The sequence below is a fragment of the Mauremys reevesii genome, linkage group 9 (genome assembly GCF_016161935.1).
Source record: "Mauremys reevesii isolate NIE-2019 linkage group 9, ASM1616193v1, whole genome shotgun sequence".
NCBI lineage: Eukaryota > Metazoa > Chordata > Testudines > Geoemydidae > Mauremys > Mauremys reevesii.
In genome coordinates this window covers 23,757,908-23,783,044 of record NC_052631.1, presented here as the reverse complement: position 1 = coordinate 23,783,044, position 25,137 = coordinate 23,757,908, and the positions used below count along the sequence as shown (strand labels likewise).

The 25,137-nt window shown below is 43.1% G+C and overlaps 1 protein-coding gene across 7 annotated transcripts in view; it reads left to right on the top strand.

The window, feature by feature from the left end:
• Positions 1 to 25,137, top strand: part of KCNAB1 (potassium voltage-gated channel subfamily A member regulatory beta subunit 1) — a 242,853-nt gene that overhangs the window by 17,957 nt on the left and 199,759 nt on the right. For 6 of the 7 annotated variants that reach the window (XM_039486862.1, XM_039486858.1, XM_039486857.1 and 3 more), the window contains one exon: positions 3,180 to 3,369. In XM_039486862.1, the coding sequence (XP_039342796.1) occupies positions 3,180 to 3,369 (190 nt within the window). Of the gene's footprint in view, positions 1 to 3,179; positions 3,370 to 9,542; positions 9,917 to 25,137 lie in introns of those variants that run through there. The other variant, XM_039486859.1, reaches the window with a different exon arrangement.

The window sequence follows — 25,137 nt, the reverse complement described above, 5'->3', positions numbered from 1 at the left end:
CATCAGATATAATAGGGATAGAATACTTATATTTTTAAAGATGGTTTAAAATTCTACAGAAAGGAGCTCATTCGCTGTTACATTTGGGAGGGTTTTAGAGTAATTTTTATAGAATCTCTATTTAATTATCAGGAAACTTATTTGTTTCATCCTTCCTCTTTCCATAAAGGAATGGAACTGATTTATTAAACAAAAATTCAAATGTTTTTTCTTATTTGTGTCAAAACTGTTATGCAAATACCAGAAAAATAAAATAACAGGTAGAATGACAAACCTCAGAAGCAGCCAGTGGCGGAATTGTGGGGGAGGGACAGAAGGTGTAGGTGGGTATACTATAGTTATGCTTCTCTTTGCTGTCACTCAAAAAATAGTGGTGAGGGGATCAAGTTTTAAGTAGGAATAATGCCCAAGCCACCCCAAAGGGGGCAGAGAAGAAGGGAAACCCTGAAGCTGCTCCCCTGTTTCACCAGCTGAGTGGTAGGGAGACCATGTTTCCCAAAGGGAAAATAGGACATTGATTGGGGGTAGCCCAAGCCCCCTTCCCCGTGTGCAGCTGGTCCCCGCTCCAGGGTGAGGCTGGTGTCGCTGCTCGCCTGAGCCATGCCTGACCTCTACCTCGGTCTTCCCTCACCCCCCGCGTAGGGCTGGCATCACCACTCCCCCTCCCCCACATGTTCCTCCGCACCCCATTTTTTGACAAAAGTGGGCATTTGTCCCATTTTCTTTTGTCAACTGATCAAGTTGGCCAGGGCCGGCTCCAGCGTTTTTGCCACCCCAAGTGGTGGAAAAAAAAGGGAAGAAAAAAAAAAGCTGCGATCAGTGGCACTTTGGTGGCAGCTCTGCCGCCGCTGCTTCATTCTTCAGCGGCAAATCCAGCAGCAGGCCTTTCCCTCCAAGAGGGACTGAGGGACTTGCCGCCGAAGAGCTGGATGTGCCGCCCCTTCCCGTTGGCCGCCCCAAGCACCTGCTTGCTGCGCTGGTGCCTGGAGCTGGCCCTGAAGTTCGCAAGAACAAATGGGACAAATGCCTCCTTTTGCCAAAAAAGTAGGGACGGCTGGGACAGGGTTTAAAGGGACCCTGGACACAACAGGATCTATGGTTACCTTGCTCAGCGGTAACCTAGCACACAGTGGAGTAAGGCACAGTCCCGTTCCTCATCAGTGGGCTTCAGGAAGCACAACCCCACCCAGTGTTCCTATTGTACGCAGGTAGCTCTGTCAGATCTCCAGAGTTCAGCATATAAGGGCCAGGCACAATTGGTGTTCCTTCACTCAGGGCACTCTGGAGCTGCCCTATCTGTGTGGTCTGTTAGGGCACAGGGTGCCCCATAGTGGATGGGGAGGGGTAGGATTATGGCCCTTATCCCCAGAAACCACCTGTAGAGAGGGACTAGTGTGCATGGAAGGAGACTCTGCACCCCAAGAAGCAGTGCAGAGCAGACCAGAATGCCTCCTAGTGCTTCTCCTGGGCAGTGAAGCACTGTACCAACATCATTGCAGGTCTGTGTCACAAGGCCCATAAAGTGGCCCCAAATATACATGCACCCAAAGAATCCTCACTCATGCAAGTAGACCTCTTCAAGGCAGATGGATTACTTGCTTGAGTAAGCCCTAATCTTTGTAAAAAAAGGTTGCGGGACCCAACATATGAATGGAGACTACAAAAGTTACAAACAGGTTATAGAATATTAAACCTGAAAGATGGGGACTACTCAGCGGTGTCTGTAAAACTGTATCATGGAAGCTTATCAGCCCATATAGAAAACTGCTTCTTGTCAAGACTGTCCAGGGACAGTAAATGCCCCTTCTACAGAAACAGGATCTAAGCAAACTTTAAACTTCCAGGAAATGTCCTGACCCAAACACAGGCTCTCCACATTAAGGAACTCTATCAAATTCCCAGTGGTACTACCACTGATTCAGTTTTATCAGCTGTTTGCACTAGTGGCAACCCTAGTCTATACAAGACTGGACCGGTTACCAGTGTCGTTAACCTCTGTCAGTTAAAGGTTCAGATATTTGCCTTTAAAATGAATGACATGATATGGTCCAATGTGGGGATTAGCTCTAGAGCTGGTGACTTTTCATCCTTCAAACCCAATGAACAACTGGACGATTTGTCCAAAATGTTTATTTTTCCTCAGGGACATTTTCATGGGTTCCAAATATCATTTTCACAGCTGATATGTGCAATAAGCAGACTGCATTCAAATCTCTCTAACATCTTTATATCCTAACAGTGCGAAGGAAATGGATCCAGCTTTGGGATCCATTCTTTTTATTTACAATATTTTTACTTTCCCTAAGGCCCTGTTAATAATTGCCGGATATCAGAATAACCGTTAAAAAGCATAACCTTCGATCATCATGTCCAGAGGTATTAAATTATTTTTCTCAATCTTCAAAATTCCTTTATGGAATGTGAAAAAATTGCTACAATATGAAAGAAGCCAGGGAACCAGAGTAGTGATTACTTTTTTCAGTAATTTCATTCAGTAGGATTTCTCTTTATCTAAAAAGGGAGTAATCATAAAATTAAGGCCCTATCTTGTGAAAACTTATACACATTAACTTTACACACTAATTTTCCCTGTTAACTTCAGTGTGACTATTCATATTATATAAAGTTAAGCACATGTCAAATCTTTGCATAGTTGGAGTCTAAACTGCTAAAGTTGTTTTCAGCTGAATCTCAGTTTCAAATACACATGATGACAAAACAATTCAGTGGAACATATGCAGGTGAAATTGTTTGCTTTAGTTGTAACTATATATAAAAGGTTATCCACATAAAACAAAATTGTTCTTGTAAAACAATAGTGTGTTTACCAGTAGCATTTGTTTATTATGAAACGTGGGATGCTACTGCTTTATGTATTCAAGTATGTCAACAGGTAGGAAGTTTACAGATTTTCCCTATGAAAAGGTTACAGCTATTCTTTCTGGTTAAGCCCTGTAGACATGTATCTAATTACAGCTTTGTGGCCAGGATAAGGTTATAGAGGGAGGAAAGTGCATGCTGAAATCAGTTTAAATGACTTGCAGAAAGTGACTTAGTGCTAGGTGGTTCCTTTGCAGACAGGCAAGACACAAAAATGCTTGCAGCACGCACTGGGACAGTGGGGAGTAAAAATCTTGATGAGACAGCCAAGTTAAGGAAACACTCTGTCCTTTCTTTAGGGAGTAGAGAAAAAGCTCCAAAGAGCTCCTCTGAAAGCAGCAAGGACAATAGACTCAATATCGCAGGTCAGATACAGCAAAGGGGCTGGAGACTGGCACTCATGCGGGAACTGGAGATGAACTGGTATCTGAAAATATGTAACTTATCGTATGAGCATACGATCGCGTACACTACTGGAATGCCTCACAGGTAAGAGAGCTAAACTTCTTATTCTTCAAAAGAAAGTTCAAATCAGTGTTTCCACCCACAAAACCCCTCCCAAAACAAAATCATAAGGCTCTGTGTTTTTTGTACCTGGTTGGTTTAGACATTTTCTAATCACTTTACAGTGGGGCTGGTGGCAGGGATGTACTGTTACATGCAAACTACAAAAGTGACAATTATAGGCGACTGATTATTAGTCACTTGAATGTCAAAGTTGGTGAATCCTCAGACTTGTATCTCATCAGCTATCTTGTCAATGTGACTGATTTCAATTGAGTTTAGTGCACAATATACTGCTAACATGCAAGGATTATGGAGGCGACCTGAGAATATTGAATGAAAGCATTTGCAAACCCTGTTGTGAGTTTTTCCTAAATTGTGAGGGAGTGTATGAATGCCAGCTTGAAAGCAAACCACTTCTGAAAAAGGGAACATTTTCATTTTATTCAATAAATTGCCTCTAATCTAAGCCCTTTTAAAATCTCAAAGCATATGGGAGCCTGATTTTCATTAATTCTAAATGTAAAGGGGCCTCACCAGTGCAAATAAGACCCAGGCTTTATTTTATGGGTTTCTAATATTAAATCTCTGAGACTTAATTAGGTAGGGCTTTAATAGACATTGGTTATTATATAAATACATAAAAATAAGTATTCAAACAACATTGTTTACTGTTATCTTTTGTTTTATTATTATATTTACAATAAATGTGACATAAATATCTTATCCCCTTTAATAATATCCTGCTGGCTTTTAGTTTATTGGTATAACAATTACTGTTTCAGCCCAGCTGTCAGAAAACAATACAATCAGAAGCCTAGGTTCTGCAACCCCTATCCATATTGAGTGGGATCTTACTCAGTAACCCTACTCACTTCAGTAGGTGGCAGAAGGAAAGAATTTAACAAGCATTTTTATCTAGTCCATCTCTGAATCCATGACTGTTAGAGTGTCGGGTGTGTGTGGTGTTTTGCAGTGCTTTGCCCTACCTAGATTTAATACGTTTAGCAGACAACCAGGCTTCTAACCCTATTGCCAGACAAAATTATCCTAAATCTCAAAGCAAAGTGTCTACAGTGATTGACATGAACGTGAGATCTTTCCACAGTGACACTAGAATCAGTAAGATTTCATCAGGGGATAAAGGTTGAAAGTAGAAAGTAGTTAAAGGAAAATGTGTGCAAGTTAGTACAGAAATGTGAGGTTTTGCATACACAATTGCTAAGAAATTAGTAGCTGACCAAATCCAATAAGGAAAATGTTAGCCCAGTAGCTAAATTCATTTGTCAAATAAATGTGGAGTGAAAAACACGTTAAACCAGATTGACTACTCATGTGAAACTCATGGTCAAGATACATAAACACTGAATGCTGTGTTAACAGAACACTATGAAAGCTGCAATTATTTTGCAGCACTTGAGTTGCTAATGTTAATGTAGTAAAGTCTTTACATAGACTTCTAAAAATACAATACTCTCATATTTTAAAACTCATGAAGAACCAGTAGTAATATTTACTTACCACTGGAGTAAAGCTGCATGCAGGATGCAACATTATTAAGGAAAATACAGTCAAGCCCTCCAGGATGTGGTAACAAGAGGGAACAGAAGATCTTTGAGGTGTTAAAGATATGTTTGGATGAAGGGAGGCATGGCTGAGCAAGGATGAGTCTATCAGAATTAAGCTGCAGGAAAGTGTGTAGACAAAATCATAAGTTTTACACTATAGTGAAAAAACCCAGAAAATGGAGATAGCTTGGTCCAGAAAGAGTTGAAAACTAAAGGAAGTGTTTTCTTTTGGCAACGTATTGAGCATGTTTGTGTATTAAAAATGTATAATACAGCTTGAAAATATTTAAACTACATTGGCATTGATTGCTGGTGATTCCCAGTGAGTCAAAGCAAGGAACACTCGAGTTGAGGCCAAGATGTATTGCTTGTATTTGCCTTTCCAGCCCACCAAAAATATGGGTTTAGACCAAGGAGTTTTGTTTGAGTCCTTGTAGAGGTAGGGTCTGATAGTGAAAGATCAGATGTAGAACCGTGTTTGTTTTTGCCCAGGGACGCTCCAATGTAGTGGTTTGTTTTGGTCAATGCAGAGATGCATGCCAATGGTAAAACTCTAATTAGGGTCCAGTTTTGGATTCTGAACCTCCCTCCCTCCCCCAAAGTCTGGCAGTGTCTGGATGTGGGGTTTGGTTCGAACCCAGGTGTCTTCTTTATAGAAGCAATTTGTTTGTAAACTGGCTATGAACTGGACTTCCAAATTTTCAGCCTCCTTTTCTTTAAACTGAACTCTGAAAGCTATCCAATATACAGCTCCATGATAAATCTCCACTATTTCTATCTAGGATAACCAGTTACCTTGTGCTGCCACACTGCGTTGCCATGAAAATATTTTTGTATATTTTTTTGTTACCCGAGTGGTGGTAAAAATAAGGCTGATTGGTAAATGATATATTTAGAAACAAGGCCAGTGACTTCCCTAGATCATGATAATTTTAACTGCTGTGAAATCTAATTTCAGAGAATACAAAAGGATCAGATTGTTTCCAACAAGTTGCTTCCATGTGCCAATCTCCAATGCCAATGTTAATAACCTGTTCCCTGAAGCTCCATGTGTTTCTTAGTGTGCCTTTCAGAGAGCAGTAAACAGAACTTACTGTTACTTGAATCTGAACCAGTTTTTATATGCAGATCCTAAAAATAGTTTAGGACCTTAAAAAAGATAACATTGAATTGACTGAATCTGAATATAAGACATTGACGAACCATTACAGCAACTGGTGCTGACAAGGTCATCTGAATTCCTTAGGTCTTTGGTCGCCCACAGTTTGCAGAGACCAAATAATTGGAGTCATCCAAATTTCCATGCAAAAATCACCCTCTGTGACATTGAATTACAATCTTTTCAAATACGTTCTCTTCTGAGATCAGTCTGTTTATCTGCTTTGAAGGATTTGCGGATTAGCTGAATCCATGGTACATTAATCTTTTGATGATCTAATCATACTCTGTATTAGTGATTGAAAGAGAGTTGTAACAAAGGGCTGCAGAACTGTGATTCTGTGAGATGACAAAGTAAAGGTATTCCTCCTTGCATTATATTGATTCATGCTCTTTGAGCTGTTTGTTTGGCTTGGGTGGCTAATCTGGGGTCTCTATTAATTCTCTTGATATAATAATTCAGGTGCTCTATAAATATAAAATATCTTAAACACATTACAAATTATATACTATGGGTACCATTAAATAGCTAACATTTACCTATCTTTGGCACACAGTGGTGTCTGAAATACCAACAATTCTCTAGGTTTAAGACTAGAGAATTATCTGCTGATTTGTTTGACAAGTGTTGATTTTTTGGGTGTGTGTGTGTGTGTGGGGGGGGGGGGTTAAAGGCAATTTGTGTGTATATATACCTCCTCTGAAACACTGTCTAGGCTAGAGAGTGAAGGAAGGCAGTAAGGCTGACAATTGATGCATTGCGTGATATACAAAAATGCAGGGGAAAGAGAAATTTTGGCTAAGAATGCAGGGACAAATCCCCTAATCTTGTGGAATCTTTAGGGTTCACACAGAACAGAACAGATGGGGCCACGTTTTTACAGACCCTACTGTAAAGCCTGCTATCTACTTAGTCTACAGAAAAACTGCATGGTACTCTGCTCTTCTCCCTCAGAAGGATGAAGAGCTGAATTAATACTGACAGGATTTCAGTCTGATTCCAAAGAATCTGGATATAGCACATCTGAGGCTTAAACCACTAAGCCAACCCCTTGGTTTACTTCCTCTAAAGGCAGAGCAACACACCAACAGACAAGGCACTTAGATGCATATGCAAATATTCTCATCTGGAGCCTGTTAGTACTATTCAAAGCTCCAGGCAAAATACGTCCCAAGACAGCCGCCTGCTGCTGAATAGCCCACCCAGCTGCAGACAGGGCCAGCTCCAGACCCAGGGCCGGCTCCAGACCCCAGCGCACCAAGCGCGTGCTTGGGGCAGCGTGCCGCGGGAGGGCGGCAGGCGGCTCCAGTGGACCTCCCGCAGGCATGGTTGCGGAGGGTCCGCTGGTCCCGCGGCTTCGGTGGGCATCCGCAGGCGTGCCTGCGGAAGGTCCACCAGCGGACCCTCCGCAGGCACGTCTGCAGGAGGTCCACCAGAGCCGCGGGACCGGCGACCGCCAGAGTGCCCCCCGTGGCGTGCCACCCTGCTTGGGGCGGCGCAATTCCTAGAGCTGCCCCTGGCTGCAGAGCATGCTGCTACAGTACCATTCCCAGTTCCTACCAGACTAGCAGCAAAAGACCACTCTCAGCTGGCGTGTGCTACCACTAGACTGCCACCCAGCCACAGCTGCACATTAAGTGTCTATCTGTGTACAGAAAAAGAAAAGTCTTTCAATCTTATGGAGAATTTGTGTTTATTACAATTATAGAAAAGTTTTTGATTTAGGCACACTAGCTTTTAAAAATCTCAAGAATTTATTCTCTATTTGTGTTACAAAGGCCTAGAGAGACCTATTCTGATCCAGCCCCCTTTGCAATAGGCATTACACAAACAAAATAAGTCTCTGCCCCAAAGAACTTACACTCTAAGTAGACCAGACAGGATTGTGGGGGGGTCCTGCAGCAGGAGCTGCAGAACTGGCAAGAAACTGGACCTGTTGCTCCCAGCCCTGTGCTTGCAGAGATAGGGGAGGGAGCACTGCCTGCTGCTGCTGCACGCACTGAGAGTCCAGGGTGTCCAGTGCCATATGCAGCAGGTCTAATTGGCTGGGGGTAAGCTGACATTTCATAGTGCACATTTTCACAGGAACTTTTCTCTTCCTGCTCCTGACATCCCTGACCCTTTGGCCCCTCCCCAGGTCTGCCATCATTTTCATAATGGTCAGGAACCCTGAATGGACCTTATGATAATAGGAAAAGAACTTGAGAGCCCAACTCATCTGATTTATGTGAGGCTATAACAGGGGCAGGCAAACTTTTTGGCCTGAGGGCCACATTGGGTTTCCAAAATTGTATGGCGGGCTGGTTAGGGGAGGTTGTGCCTTCCCAAACAGCCAGGTGTGGCCTGGTCCCTGCCCCCTATCCAACCTCACCCCCTGCTTCTTACACCTGATGGGGGGCCCCCCCCCCAGGACTCCAGGACCTTCCAACCCCTGACTGCCCCATGCTGCTTTATCCAACCCCTCCTCTCATTCCTGACTGCCCCCGGGACCCCTGCCTCATCCAACCACCCCTTCTCCCTGACTGCCCCCCACTGCCCCATCCACTCCCCTCCTTCCTGACTGCCCGCTCCCGGGACCTCTGCCCCCATTCAACCCCCCTGTTCCCTGCCCTGGGCCTGACCTCTATCCACATCCCTGCCCCCGACCACTACCCCAACTCCCCTGCCCTCTATCCAACCCCCCCTGCTCCCTGCCCCCTTACCACGCCGCCCAGAGCACCAGGCCAGGCAGCCGCGCCGCCTGGCTGGAGCCAGCCGCGCCACCGTGCAGCACAGAGCACTGGGTCAGGCCATGGCTCTGCAGCTGTGCTGCCGGAATAGCAGTTTCTTACAAGTCTTCATATCGGTAACTGCTACCAATAGCACATTCCTACGGGGAGCATTGTGCCGGTGGAGCGAGCTGAGGCTGCGGGGGAGTGGGGACAGCAGGGGAGGGGCTGGGGGCTAGTCTCCCAGGCCAGGAGCTCAGGGGCCAGGCAGGAGGGTCCCGTGGGCCACGGTCCGTGGGCTGTAGTTTGCCCACCTCTGGGCTACAATGTACTCTGAGAAACCAAATTGCCTTGATGATTTGACTAAGGGCCATTACAACATTCAAGTATCCTGCCCAAGGCCTTAAATAAACCCCATGAGAACTTGCATTTATCAGCCTTGTACTGAATCCAGAACAAATATTTTTTGTCTAAATATAAGACATGGGAAACCGTTGGTATTCTCTTCCCAGTGGCAATACGCAGTCCCTTTGAGTACTTGACCATGAAAGGTTTCAACTGATGGGGGGAAAAAGGTCACTGATTCTGGCTAGGATCCATCTTAGGCACCAATTAAAAGGAGCCAGTAGCAATAAGGTACAGAGTGACTGGGAGGAAAACTCTTTATATTCCCATTGTTCTATTAAGCAAGCATAACTAAGTTAAAGCTGCATCTCCTAATAGAAATATAATGGCAACAAACTAGCATTCCAAAAGAACATAGAGAAGCCAGAAAAGCAGAAACTACCAAGAATCTAAATCTCAAATACTTTATTGGACTTCGAGAATCTTTGTGACCAGCTGTTATCTTGGAATATGCATTTGTACCGACCTTCCTGCACGGAAATCCCACCCCACAAGCCAAGCGTGCCGAAATCCATTGAAGCACCGTTGAGGGGTAAAAGGCAGACCGCCGCCCTTAAAGTCTGCCTTCCAGCAAAATGCTGGGCTGGAAGGCGAAGTGGAGCAGCAGAACTGAAACAACTAGAGAAGTTTTTGCATATGCATGGAGTGTCATTACATGAAACTGTCAAAGCTGGGACAGGAATGATATACAGGTACTTTCATATACCCGTTGTCAGATTATCTTCATAGTCAAGTACAGTTACTAAGAAACAGCTGAAATGAGGGGAGGTCTGGCCCAGTAAAACTCTTGCAGCAAAGAATGACAACAAAATGGCTATAAATAGATTATATGTACATTGTACATAATGTCTTAAAGAACACATCTTTGCAGTGTTTGTAACCTTGTTGGTCCCAGGCTGTTAGAGAGAGTTGGTGGATGTGGTAATATCTTTTACTGGACCAATTCTGTTGGTGAAAGAGACAAACTTTTGAGCTACACAGAACTCTTCTGGTCTGGGAAATGTACTTAATGTCACAGCTAAATACAAATATATCTATTTATAAATGTCTTTGATAGACCATATCTATAGTTCATTTACATAGTATATGTACCTTTAAAATCTGTCTGCCTGTTCGTGTGCTCACTCTCCCTCACACGTGTTGTTCATTGTCTAGAGTAAATGTACTCTGCATAAGGTATAATCTAAATTCAGATCTTAAATTTCCTTGGCAAAACTAGGACAAATGACCAATACAGTGAAAAACATGTAAGTAAAATGTTGATTCCAAGGAGTATGACACTTTACATTCTAGCCAATTGTTATTGAATGCATAATGCAGCATTGATCTAAAACAGACATATGTATAGAATTATGAAATGTGACTGTTTTTGTGTGCTAATTTGCAGCTTTTATTAAAATTTTTTATTACATGCTTTTTAATGGATATATTGCAGGTGTGTACCTCACTTTAGATCAGGGGTAGGCAACCTATGGCACGCGTGCCCAAGGTGGCACACGAGCTGATCTTCAGTGGCACCCACACTGCCCGGGTCCTGGCCACCGGTCCGGGGGACTCTGCATTTTAATTTAATTTTAAATGAAGTTTCTTAAACATTTTAAAAACCTTATTTACTTTAATCCAACAATAGTTTAGTTATATATTATAGACTTACAGAAAGAAACCTTCTAAAAAGGTTAAAATGTATGACTGGCATGTGAAACCTTAAATGAGAGTGAATAAATGAAGTCTCGGCACACAACTTCTGAAAGGTTGCCGACACCTGCTTTAGATAGTCACTTGTTGAAGAAACACACATTACAATTCTCTTAAAAATAGTATTTGACATTAAAAGGGAAGAGAATATTATTCCTTTTGGTCTGGATATGTTGAATTGTCTTGAAAATTGGAGGGGAGGAGTAGGGGGAGAGGGACAGAAACTTAAAAGAAAAATTAGCATAGACAACTATGTGCTCTAGATGATGCTACCAGTCTAGACTTGGAATCAGAAACCTGTCAGTTAACACTGATTTAAACAGTATGCTTAATCTTTCTGTTGCTAGCCTTCTTAATATCACAGCACCAGTGCAGCCCGAGCTATGGTTAATTATATTAACACTAGGGAACTGGGAAACAGATTGAAAGGTATATCTCACAAGTGGAGTCCAATTGGGATAATTTATCCCTGGTATAAATCCATTAAATTTATTGGCGATGCGCTGTCCATGCATTTGTCCCCAAATGCACTGATTAACCAATTCTTCCCCTTTTCTCTTCATTGGGAGAGTTCCTTTTAGCTCCCCCAAAGATTGGTCTTTCACTCTTAAATAATTTCTGATTTGAATTGGTTAATTAAAAAAAAAGGCTTCCCCTTATTAGCTTTATTACTTCAACAATGATTTCCCACTTTCCATTTTGTCTTGCTGTTTCCATTCATATATTGGACACTGATTTTTTTTCATTTTTTATTTCTATTTTTTTTTTTTTTTAAGAGGCAAAGGGTCAGGTGAGCACCCCAGTTCCTGACCTGCTGGCAGTTTTTTAAATTATACAAGCAACTGACCGTAGGGCTGCAGCCATTTCATAGTCACGTCTTGCTTCCAAAAATGCAGTTGTGGCACTCTCTCAATTAAGTTTATTCCATTAGAGGTTATCCTGCAAATGCATGTTTTACATATACCCTGCTGATGGATGGATCTGGTTCTGACAAAGTTAACAACAATATATTAGGCCAAAAATATGAAGACTTCTCTATTTCCGCCCCATGCCATATAGAAAACATACCTAAAATAGAAGAGCCAGCTCTAGTCTAAGATTAGAGAATTTTTCTATAGGGGTTCCCAATACCCAAACCCACCCAAGGTTTCATTTATAACACAATAGAGCAAAGCCTCTGAGATTTGTAATTTTAAGGTTTATAGGAGACACACTGCATCTGTACCTTGTATACTTACACTAGTCAGATGGCATTTTGCTCAGTGATTGGGTTCTACGCCTGGCTCTGCCACTGGGTCACTGTACCACCATTAGCTTTGTCTCTCTGTGCCTCCATTTTCCCATTTCTAAAATTGCAGGTTTGCCTTTTGCAAAGCTCTTTGGCCCTGGTAAGAGCATGCTTTCCTTTAAGTCTCATTGAAGTGAGTGGGATTTAGGCACATATATACATTCTGTTCTAAATTTGGGACTTTAAGATCTACCGATTAAAAGTTATATAAATGCAATATTGATCTATATTTTTTCTTATTTTCAGTTATGAGTGTGTGCGAAGTATTCATTATGAAATATAAAACTATCAGAAAATCAATGTTTCATATTTCATTGAGAGCATTGACCTATTTTTGCTGCAAGACACTCTGAGATGCTAACTTTTTGTGTGTGTGCAACAATGGGCTCACTTTGCTTGAAGATGCATTTATTTTCCAGGTGGCCTTTGTGTTTGAAAATAGGTACGTTAGCATATTTTAATAAGAACATGCAGTTTGATGAAAGCAAGAAAAGGACTCGGGGATATGGAGTGGATGCAGGGTACAAAAGGCCAAATTATTTTAACAATGCTGTGAAAATGTGTAATATGAATGTCAACTTACAGCCAGTTCTAGAAAGAAATTATTAGAAGTGAAGTAGGAGTCTGAAAATTTTAAACTACTGCGATAGTTAGCTCATATTTATAAAGTATATACACCAGGCCATGCCTTAATAGTAGGAATTTTGCAGTAAGATTTCCTACATCACTGTGAAAGACAGATCACTTTGACAGGGGCGGCTGTAGACATTTCGCCGCCCCAAGCAGGGCAGCATGTCGTGGGAGGCGCTCTGCCGGTCGCCAGTCCCGCGGCTCCGATGGATCTCCCGCAGGTGTGCCTGCGGAGGGTCCGCTGGTCCCACGGCTCCAGCGGACCCTCCGCAGGCACGCCTGCGAGAGGTCCACCAGAGCCGCCTGCCGCCCACCCGGCGACCGGCAGAGTGCCCCCCGCAGCATGCCGCCCCAAGCACGTGCTTGGCGTGCTGGGGTCTGGAGCCGCCCCTGCACTTTGACGCTCCAAGTGAATGAAGTGGGTGAATGTGTGAAAGCAGAGGTGGTGTTACACTGAACTAGGTACAGGGAAATCGACATAAACATTTTAAAACAAATAGTGAATGAAGTTGAGAACGTTTAAGATTGGGTCTCTCCCTGGTGACACTACAGAGGCAAACAAGCATTTGTGAGGAGCAGACCTCTAAAGGCTTGATTCAAAATAGATTAAGAACATCAAGGTTTAGATGCTTATTGGAACTAGATCAGTACCTCTTGGGTTTCTCACTTAAACTAGTGTAACAAGATCATAATTGGGCTGTCTGCCTCTGCACCATACACTGTTCTGCCTCCCCCATTAGATCATCTGGAAGCCAGTCCCAGACAGCTTTTCTTTAAAAAAAAAAAGAAAAAAAAAGGGGGGGGGGAAGGGACAGGTAAGTGGGATGATGATGTTTGACAGCAAAAAGAACTCAACTGGTAGTGGCATGTCACATTGCTGAGGATGATTAACATCCTTCCTGGACTCGAGATTTATAGAGATGGATTTTTCAGGGGTAGGGGGTTGCACTCTCCTCTAGCTTTTCCTTACTATCTATTAAGAAAATGCTCTTTCCTTTCTGATTAAATCATTGACAGGTTGCTGTAGTTTATAGCTCTGCCTTTCTTCTGAGGGGAAAACTAGACTTTCATTTTTTTTAAATGAAGTATAAAAGCAGGGTTGGTTTGAAGAGCCCTTTGTGAAGTCATTGGCTCCAGGATTGAGGTCCTGACTGAGGGTGAGTGCTTGGCACAATTATTCAGGACAGGGGTGCACTCCCCTGATCCTAGTCCACTCCTCTGGGGAAGGTTACAGCTGCTTTAAGGACTTCTCTCTATCATTTGCTGACTGTCAACAGGCCAAAGAGCTGTTGTAGCACCCAGGGATTGCTGAGGAGTAGTAATGTCCTAGCTGCTCCTCTTTTCCCCCCAGCACCCCTCTTGTGAGTGGCATTTGCAGGGAGTGATGTAGGGAGCCTCTACTACACCTGAGGATTCCACTGTGCAGGAAAGTTCCACTAGGCACCAGAATGCCAGATGTAGGGCTGTTTTGTGCCCTTGGAAAAATGCCAAGTGGTCAAAGCAAGCCTAGGGTCAGGGCTTCCAACTTTAGCTAGATCGGCACTAACGTCTGAGCATCATATACTCTCACCTGTAGGTTTTTCTAACTAGGTTAAAATTGGGCTCAATATATGGTCCAGCCATGCCCTCCCAACAGCATTACTGTAAATAGTTTGCATCAGGACTCCAATATTATATGTACAACATCCTTTGCCAGCCGTACCTACACAATAAATATTGTTGGCTCAGAGCGTTTACAAACCTTACCAAGACCAGCTCTAGGCATTTTTAATATGGTTTTTGACATGGTCCTAGGTGACATTCTCATAAGCAAACTAGGGAAATGAGGACTAGATGAAATGGCCTCTAGATGACGACTATAAGGTGTGATATTACTAAGTATGATCTTTCATCAGTGGCTCATTGTTGAACTGGGCAGGCTTGTCAAACTGGGGTCCTGCAGGGGTTAGTCCTAATGTCTGGCACCAGTCAATATTTTCGTTAATGACTTGGATAAGGGAGTGAAGTGTGTGCTCATAAAATCTGCAGTTGATACCAACCTGGGAGGGGTTGCAAGCAATTTGGAGGACACAATTAGAATTCAAAATGACTTTGACAAATTGTAGAGCTAGGGAAATGACAATGGACCAGATCTTGAAGCTTTTACACAGGCCTTATTCATATCAGGTGAAACCCCGTGCAGAGGGCTGGCACAAGGCCTATGCAGCTCTCAAAATAGAGCTCCAATCATGCATAGGCTTTATATTGGCTCTGTACACGGTAGCAAATTTCAGCCATTCTGAAGGGTGAATAAGGATTTTTTGGATCATTGGTTTGGAAGGGGAGAACACCGCTCCTCCCATTGAGGATCTGGAGATGGTTTTAAATAGCTCTGTGGTGGGGCAACGATTCACTGGCCATCTCGGGAATTAGCTCCTTCCAGCCCAGAGCACCCTCTACAGGTCAGTGTCTCGCCTGCCGCTGGCCCTGTGTCCCTTCCAGACCCAAGTGTCCCTTGCCCAGGGGTTCTGCCCACTGCAGTACCCCTCACTCTGGGTCTCCCCTCCCAGGGGTACCCCAACCCCCTATCCCCATCTCACCTCAGTGGCTACTGCCAGTCATCATCTAGCCCCGGCTCCCTGGGGCAGACTGCAGTTTGTAAACCACACACCAGTAAGGGGTGCTGGACCAGCTGCCTCTGCCTATATCTGGGCTGCCCATCTGCAACCCTACTATCCTTTTGTGGGCCCTTAGCTCGGCTTGCAGCCTGGGGCTTTGCTAGGCTGGAGCTCCCTAGCTCCCTCTGCCCTTCCCCAGCACTGCTGCACCCTAGATACCCTTCTCAGCTTTCCAGCAACTAGGTCCTCATCCCTCAGAAGCTAGAGAGAGTCTTTCTGCTTCTGGCCCACTGTCCTCTTATAAGGGCCAGCTGGATCCTGACTGCACTGGCTACAGCTTCTTTCTCAATCAGCCCAGCCTTGCCCCTGCCACAGCCCTCTCCCAGGGCTGTTAAGCCCTTCAGGGCAGGAGCAGGGTAACCACCCCACTACAAGCACTTTCTACTCTTTTTTCTCCTGACTTGTATTCAATTTTGAGTTCTGCTAAGCTGAGATCTTTGCTGGGTTTGTGGTGACTTTGGAGCTTTTCTTTTTTAATATGCTTGTTTACCTGCCAGATCGGTTTCCCAGATTTTCACAGGTCTAAACTCACTTAAGTTATCTTATCTCACTTAAGTAAAGGTAAGAAGAAAACCCTTTTGTTATTAAAAGCTGTTTAATTTAATATGGAAAGCAATGAATTTTTAATAAGGAACGCTCATTATATACCCATAAGCTGGCTTATTTATAAGGTGATTAGTCTTTTTTTCCTTTCATTGCCTTAACAAATGCAGCTTAGTTCAGCCTATCATTGAATATCTGAAACTACACCAGTGTTAATTTTGCTTCTGATAATAGCATCCCTCTGAGATGGCTTTCAGTGCATAGAACCAATTGCCTTATATGGCAGGGCTTTTATTACATAGTTGTTTAACCTTCTAAAGACTGAAACAAGCTGGGCTGGAACTGAACTTGTATCAGGTGCCAATTTAGTACTCTCAGATTTAGGAAAAAAAACAATGTGCGTTCTGACTTTACAGGGTCAAGGTGGATAATGGGGCCGTAGATTGCCATAGCGTTATATCTTGCACAGATACTGTCTCAGTATTTTAACAAGTGTGCCAAGGCAATGTGTGCAAAATGTGCAGTTCCATGTGACATATGCAGTTCCTAAGTTTTACATATTACTATGAATTCACTTTTTATGAAATGCTTGTAATGTCTAAAGCACATTGACCCTTAACTTAATCCTCACAACAGCCCTATGAAGTAGGGCGGCATTATCCTCATCTCTCTTTGGCAGATGAGGAACCTGAGGGAGAAAAGCTGAGTGAGCAGGCCAAGGCCCAAAAGGAATAATTGCAAGAACTAAGAAATGTTTGATCCTAAGCCTGCCTTGCTTGTGTCATTGCATGTTTATGCAGAGATGACCCATATCTGCCAACAGTGGAATGGGGGGCCCAATTTAAAGGTTTGGCCCCTCCCTGCAGCTGCCAGCTGTTGCTCCTGCCTCTCCACACAGGGTGCAGCTTGCTGGCTCTGGCAGCTGTTGCACAGGGAGGGGGCCCAGCTGCACCATGTGACCAAGCAGGGCCTGGCAGAAATCTCAGGGGCATGTGACACTGTGTGTGCCCTCATGTGTTGTCTCTATGTTGTAAACATAAAGGCTTGACTACCCTACTTAATTTACATGGGCCATGGGCCAGTAGGGTGACCAGATGTCCCAATTTTATAGGGACAGTCCTGATATTTGGGGCTTTTTCTTATATAGGTACCTATTAATAGGGGCGGCTCTAGGGATTTTGCCACCCCAAGCATGGCAGGCAGGCTGCCTCCGGCGGTTTGCCTGCAGAGGGTCCGCTGGTCCCGCGGCTTCGGCACCGACAGAGTGCCCCCCCACGGCTTGCCGCCCCAAGCACGTGCTTGGCGTGCTGGGGCCTGGAGCCGCCCCTGCCTATTAATCCCCACCCCCGTCCTGATTTTTCACACTTGCTATCTGGTCACCCTATGGACCAGCGTAAAAACACAGAATGGCCCTATTGGCAGAATGAGTCAGATGCCTTGTTATAGACATGTAGGGCTGGAAATGACCTTGAGGTCATCTAATCCAGCCTCTGCCAGAATGATATTAGCCTATTTCACAACTGCATCACATTGACTCTCATTCAATTTGTGATCCACTATAATCCCCCAAATCCTTTTCAGCAGTACTAGCACCTAAGCCTGTTCCCATTTTGTAGTTGTGCACTTCATTTTTTCCCAAATGTAGTACTTTGCATTGTCTTTATGGAATTTCATCTTGTTGATTTCAGATCATTTTTCTCCAATTTGTCAAGGTTGTCTTGAATTCTAATCATATCCTCCAAAATTCTTGCAGCCCTTCCCAGTTTAGTATCATCTGGAAATTTTATGGCATCTGCCCATTAAACTTCATGGCCTGCTCAAAGAACATGTTTATCCTTATTCCATTCTTTCACAAGATTTTTAAAGAATGAGTGCTAAATTTCTGTCTGTAAGTACATATTTAAGCACCTAAATAAATGGCCTGATTTTAAAAAAATGAGCACTCAGTAGCTCCTGTTGGCTGCAGTAAGAGTTATTTGCTGTTCAGTGTTTTTTTTTTTTTAAATGAAGTTGTGTATTTGAGTGCTTAAATATGATTTTAGGATCCTAATCCTTGTCTCCTGAGCTGGGATTTTCAAAGGAGTCTAAGATTGTTGGGCAACTCCCACTGAAATTCTTAACTTCCTTTTGAAAATACCATTTTTTTTTTAATCTTAGTCCAACAATTTGGGTTCTGTCCAGGAAAATGAATGTCATTCTAGAGGAATTCAGAAAAACATTGGCAAAGTCTATGTGTTTTTGCAGAGTATAAATTATTCTTTTCTCTTCCAAAATTTGCTCCAGTAAGTCTCTTAAGAGAATTGGAAACTAGAATTATTCAATTATGAAAACATTGAAAGAGAGCCTGTAGAAAGCATCAGACATCTACAAATATATATATTGCTTTTCTTCAAGCTAATTAAACCAGGAAAATTTAGATTTGTCGCCATATAGTTATACAAAGAACATATAGTCAATATTTTAAATCCTAACATTTTGTATTTCTTTATCAGTTCAAAGCAGTAAACTCCTGATGCTACAGAATTAGGGCACAAAAAGTCCATAGGTTGAACAGAAGTATTTTTCAGTAATTGGATGTTTGACAATTATAGAGGGTATAGGAATTCCATATTAGTGACGCTATAGGAGGGGTAGGCAACCTATGGCACGTGTGCCGAAGGCAGCATGCAAGCTGATTTTCAGTGGCACTCAGACTGCCTGGGTCCTGGCCACTGGTAAGCTTAAACATTTTAAAAACCTTATGTACTTTACATATGACAATAGTTTAGTTATATATTATAGATTTATAGAAAGAGACCTTCTATGAAGGTTAAAATGTATTACCGGCATGTAAAACTTTAAATCAGAGTGAATAAATAAGACTCGGCACACCATTTCTGAAAGGTTGCCGACTCCTGCTCTATAGAATGAGTTGTAAATAGAGTTGGTCAGGGAATTTTTTTGACAAAAAAATTGTTTTAATTGGAAACATCAGTTTTGATGAAACTTTAATCAGGACAGTGTCTCAGTTCCAGGATAGAATCTCTGGTCAAAACCAAACAGAGACCCCGTAACCCCAGAATAGCCAATAGTTCCATGGTTAGGGTACTCACCTGGATTCTGGGAGACCCTAGTTCAAGTCCCCAGCCCACATTAAAGGACTTAAATCTACCTTTCCTACATTCCAGGTATGAATCCTAACTGCCAGGATAGTGACTACTCAGTGGTGAGTCACTTTTTTTTTTTTTTAAGTCTTGGTATTGGTCCATTGTGGAACAAAACCAAATGCCAAAATATCAAGCTTTCACAAAATGCAATTCTTGCTTTCCAGCCAGCCTTAATTGCAAATGTTACTGTTACATAGTGAAATTCACTCCTGTCTCACATATGCCCTGTTTTGAGGCTTAAGTGGGATTTAGCACAAGGGCTAGGCAGTATCTAACTCTGAAGAGAGGTGAATTTTACCCATTGTGAAAACAAACTCCTAAAGGCAGACACAAATCAAGGGCTGGATTTAAATGACTATATCCCTACTGCAATGTGTTACCACCCACATCAGTGGTTCCCAAACTTGTTCCGCTGCTTGTGCAGAGAAAGCCCCGGCGGGCCGGGTTGGTTTGTGTACCTGCCGTGTCCGCAGGTTCAGCCGATTGCGGCTCCCAGTGGCCGCGGCGGTTCGCTGCTCCAGGCCAATGGGAGCTGCTGGAAGCGGCACGGGCTGAGGGATGTACAGGTCTCAAATGACAACACTGTCAGCTTGCAGAGACACAGAGAGGACATACTCTCAGTTATGGGGTAGGACAGGAGAGCTGAGGGGGAACAAAAGAAGTTAACGCTCTGGAGTGCAAGGAGTGTTTTCTGGCAAAGAGAAGAGAAATTTGTAGTCTCGTTGTAAAAGCTTTGCTGAATTTGGCCCAGTAGTTGCAAAACACTGTATTCCTCACTTATTTTTATGCTGCTGTTATATAAAAATGATCAAATTGCTTTCATCAAATATCTGCAGTCCATCTGGCATGACTTGAAAGCCTAGCTATTTTTCCTTGCTGTTAGAGATGTGATGCAATTAAATAGCAAGTAGACTGTCCCTAGATAGTTTCACCTATTAAACATCCATAGACTGTGTAACATGCATAGAAGCTGGCAGGACCTGGGGGAAGATCCACCTAATAAACAAAGTTTATTTTTTTGGGGGGGGGGATACCCTGAGAATAAATGGTTCTATCCTCATTGTTCTGTTCTAATTTAAGTGAGACTAACTGAAATCAATGAAGAATTTGAAAGGCAAGCAAAACATCAGAACAGCAAGAAATAATATATGTTGCGCTAAAAGAAATTCAGGAAAAGCCAGAAGGGCCTCATGCCAACTGTCATTGATTGCAAGGATGGAGTATATCAATTGTAAAGAAATTCATAAGGGACTTGTGATGCAGAATGGGGAAGTGTCCAAAATGTTCAAATGCAGTTAAGCAGCTAGAGGGATTTTTCAAAAGCACCTATATTCAACTTCAGGCTCCTAAATACCTTTAAAGATCTGGCCTTTGCTGTTGATCTTGTTAGCAACATTAATAGATATTCCACCTATTCCCCACCCAATCTTAGCCACATCAAGGCCTTTGTTCATTTACAGCTGGGCTAAGAAATTCCAAAAGAAACCAGTACTCATATTTGCAGTTTACTGATTTACTAGAAAGGACAGGTGAACATGCTTGGATTAAATAAGAACCGACTCAAACCAAAACACATCTGTTTTGATGTAAAAGTTTTTAGATCAGTGTAATATTTGTATATTAAATGCAAACAATTAAGCTGATTTGTATTGCAACCATAACTGTACAATTAAAAACTGGAAGGGTGAAAGCTAAAATTCTTGCAAGGTAAACTGCCACACTGCACATATGTAGTAGTCTGTAATGCCGCTTTTCTTATTTAATATTTAACTACATGTTTTTCTGAGAGACATAATCTCTCCCAGAGCTCCTCTTGAGGCAGGAAGACTTTGCACCAACTCCTACTCAATAGCATGTCTTAATGACACTGTCCCGGGGCAGAGAGGGGGTGCATTGCCCCAGGGGGAGCCTTATCAAAGAACTGTGGATCAGAGAGTGAAATCATTTCCCTGTTGGAATCAATGGACGTTTTGCCATTACTTTCAATAGGAGCCAGGATTTCACCTGGCTCCTGTGGGGAAGTAACTTAACACTCCTGTACAAGATGTAGCTTATTTTCCTGTTCGGTTCTGCTGGCCGACACCTTCGAGACTTGTGCAGAGCCAAGGCTCCACCCACTTCCTGTCTTTGTTTTGGCCTTTTCCTGCCCACTTGTTTTGGGGAGAGTAGTGGGCACACAGCCCCATGTTCTCCCCCTCACACTTGGGCCATGGTGGGCGGGAACACTAATGCCGCTATGTAGGTACCTGGGCAGTCTTACTCCGCTGTACAGCTGTGCTAGCCTGGCAGGCAGTCTGGCTGCTATTCTATCCTTAACACACAATTGGCCCCAGGCAGGCAAGGCACTGAAGAAACACACATGAAAACATGATCCCTGCCTTAAAGATCTCTCCGCTATTAACAAGTGACGGATCGGTGCTTTGTTTTCTTTTCTTGGTGGTATTTTATCTATTTATTTTACAGTGCTCATAATGCTAGGCCCTTTGCTTTGGCTTTGAGATACTAACCTCTGTTCTCAAACTGCTTCACATTCCGCATTGTGTTTTACCAAGGAAGGACTGATGCTTTAGGTGACAGAAAGAATGGGAAACTGCTGTTTCCCCTCAGCCTCCTCATTATGTCAGTCAGAAATTTAAATGCTGCTAACAGGCTACACTAGTGTGATGGCTTTTTAAGAAGTCACTGTAATGAAAGATTCCATGGGCCTGAGTCACCCCTCATGTCAGATTTAAACTGCTGTATCTCTACTGACTCCTGATTTACATCAGTGTAAGGAAGAGAGGCACTGGGATTGATGCTTCTCTTACTTAGAGAATGACTTAATTACAATTGTCATGCCATGATTGATTGAAAAGATTACTGGGGCTGGTTAAACAGCATTTTTTTTTTTTGCTCTGAAAAATAAAAGTACACACAGAGATTAAAACAAATACAATTAGAATGAAAAATTCAAGCGACAATAATATTGCGAAAGGGTAGGATTTGTTTTTAATTTCATGTACAAACTAGTTTTTGCAGTTTTACTTTACTGAGACCAGCGAACAAGGAAAATATGCAGTTCTGCAATGCTAAAATGAGTGCTTTACCTTGTCAACAAAGTTAACTGCTTTGACTAAAGCAATTACAGAAAGACAGCACGTGCTCACTTTGCTGTGTCCATTAGAACAGTGGTTCTCAACTAGGGGCCCGGGGCTCCCTTGGGGGCTGTGAGCAGGTTTCAAGAGGGTTCACCAAAATGATCTAGACAGCAGGGCCGGCGTTAGACTTGCTGGGGCCCAGGGCAGAAAGCCAAAGGCCGAGCCCCGCTGTGCATGGCTAAACCCGCAGACTGAGCAACAAAGCCTCGAGGGGCCCCAGGTAGCTGCCCTGCTTGCTATCCCCTAATGCTGGTCCTGACTTTTTCTGCATATCCAGTAGCTTAAAAGAGTGGTGGCACGGGCTGGCTGAGGAATTTTTATAGCATGTTGGGGGGGCCTCAGGAAGAAAAAAGTTGAGAACCCTTGTACTAGAACAGCTCGCCATTTTTCTAGCTTACCGGACAGATTTGTAACACTTCAACAAAAAGGTCAAATACTAACTTACTATGCAACAAAAGAGTCCTTTAGAGTCCCATTGGCTGGCGGTGAGCTCAGGATTGGGAGCCAGGAAAGGAATAGGGCATTTATCAAAGACATGAAAATACAAGATACTCTTGAAGGTTGCAGATGAGGAGGGAATTTCAGTGAAAAGACTGACCAAGTTTTCTCAGAGTCAAGCCTCTTCTTAGTTGCTGGCTTTACCTTTGCAGTGGCCACACGCTGAGAAATGGAAGTTGGAAGCTGTGAGTCGTTGCAGCTTTGTTTTTCTTATGTGTATTTGATAGAGATTTCTATTCTAGAGGAGGACCTGAATGAAAACCCTGCTGCTCAATACCCCCAAATTTGGGCTGCTTGAAATCTGGATCTGAATTCTGTACCTATGACTGTCTCAGTTCTGTTCACACAAACTAGCAATTCCAAAGAGGCTTGTACAAAGAGCATTTGTTTTGCATAATCCTGGATACTTTGGCAAACTTCTGTCCATTTCGTCCTCCACGCTCAGAAAGGAGTAGCTCAGAGCAGGGCTGTTTGAGGGCTCTCCATGGCTGTGCATCCATAGCCCTGCCCCTGCACCGGGGTGGTGCTGGGGTGGCCCTTGCCTCTACCCAAGTACGAAGAGCTGGGTAGTGCCCCCTTCCCTTCCAGCAGTAATGGCAGCAGCAGGGTCCCCCTCTCTCCTACAGCGAGGCTGGGCTGGTAACAGGATGTACCCTAGCATGTACCCCAGCATCAGGAAGAGTGTTTAGCATGTCTGTGCAGGTAGGCTAGGCCAGCTGCATCTTCTTTTCCTGTGACACGCAGCCCTCAGGTGTTGTGGATTTGGCACTGCAGGGCCCCCCAGGACAGTGGGCCTTGGTATCTAACACTCCATTGAGATGAATGGGGAAGCAGTTCACATCACTCAGAGCCATGGTTTTGGGATCTTGGGGGGCCTCTGGCAGACACTGCTGCATTGGTAATGCTCATTTCACAGTTCAAAGCTTCCTTCACAACCATGAAGGCTAGATACTTTAATCTGAAAGCTCAGATTCTGATGTAATCACATGACACCAAGGCCCTAGACATGAGCCTATAATACCTGTGAGATAATCCAGCCATCTGTGACATTGGTCTCGGTTTCTTTGGGTTCAAATGAAAATGTATCATGATGGAATTTTTTGTTTGTTTGTTTTTTTGTCCCTTTGAAAGTCTCTGATCCATCAGTCCAATGAACCTTGGAGCTTCCTGATCCATTCAATTGACAGCACAGTCACACTCATATTCATTTCAATTTGGCTTCAATTATTTCACTGTTTTCTTTTCCCCCTATCCCTTTATCCACATGTTTTCTTCTTTAAATATTTAGTCTTTAGTCTCCACAGGACTTCTTTTATTTTCCAGCTGTAGGACCCAAAATAAACCCACCCATCCAGGTCTCCAGTTCTCTTCCCCCCACCCCCTTTCATTTAGTTAGACCCCTATTCTCCTCTCTCCTTTTCTAACTGCCTTCCCTTTTACTACCATTGTCCCTGGCTTTGCCCCCTCCCCTTTGAAAACAAAGTATGTAATGGAAAAACAGGCACAGCGGAGACAGGAACAGTATTGGGGTGAGGGTGGGGAGAGCACCCATTAAGACATTCTGTTTGTATATGGTTCATTTCACATAGCACTAAACCAAATTCCCTAGTTTGACTTTCAGCAGGAGGAGCTCTTTAGCTAAGAGAACTTGCTTGTTTGTATATAATCACGATGGCCAGCTTTTTTTTTTTTTAATACTTCTGTAACTGAAAGTACGTCACCAATGCCTCTGAATGTGCTATAACAGATACTTACATCCCAGTTAACAAAAAGAAAAACAAAATGTGCATATATTAGTCTAACTCACTCTGCTGTACATCAGGCACTCATTTCCATACTTATTCACAAATATGCCAGGCAGGGTTGAGGTATATAGATGCCATGTTTCCATGGTAAACATGGGAAATGTGATTTATTCATAACTTTTTTTTTCTGAAAAAGTCACAACTGCACCCTTAGCATTATGTAGAGAAACAGCTTGTGCTGGTGGTAAGTGATTTGCCTGCTTGCTCTTATTTGTCACATACCTTCTGGCTCTGTCAGAAACTCTAGTTTTTAAAGCTTACTTTGCCAAATACTGAAAGAGTCATCAGCAATGTAGGCAGAATACTGCCAGTTGACTGCATTTCACTAGTGTCCATGGAGTCGTTCGGACAGGATTTGTTGTTTTGTAGTATTTTTCCAGCAGGTAGACTTGAAAGTCTTGGATATTTTGACATAAAAATGACCTAGCCGATCAGAACACAAACATAAAGGTTTTTAATCCTTGAATAAACTTATTTTCTTCTAAGCATTACTGAGCGTTTGGCTATTCTATGC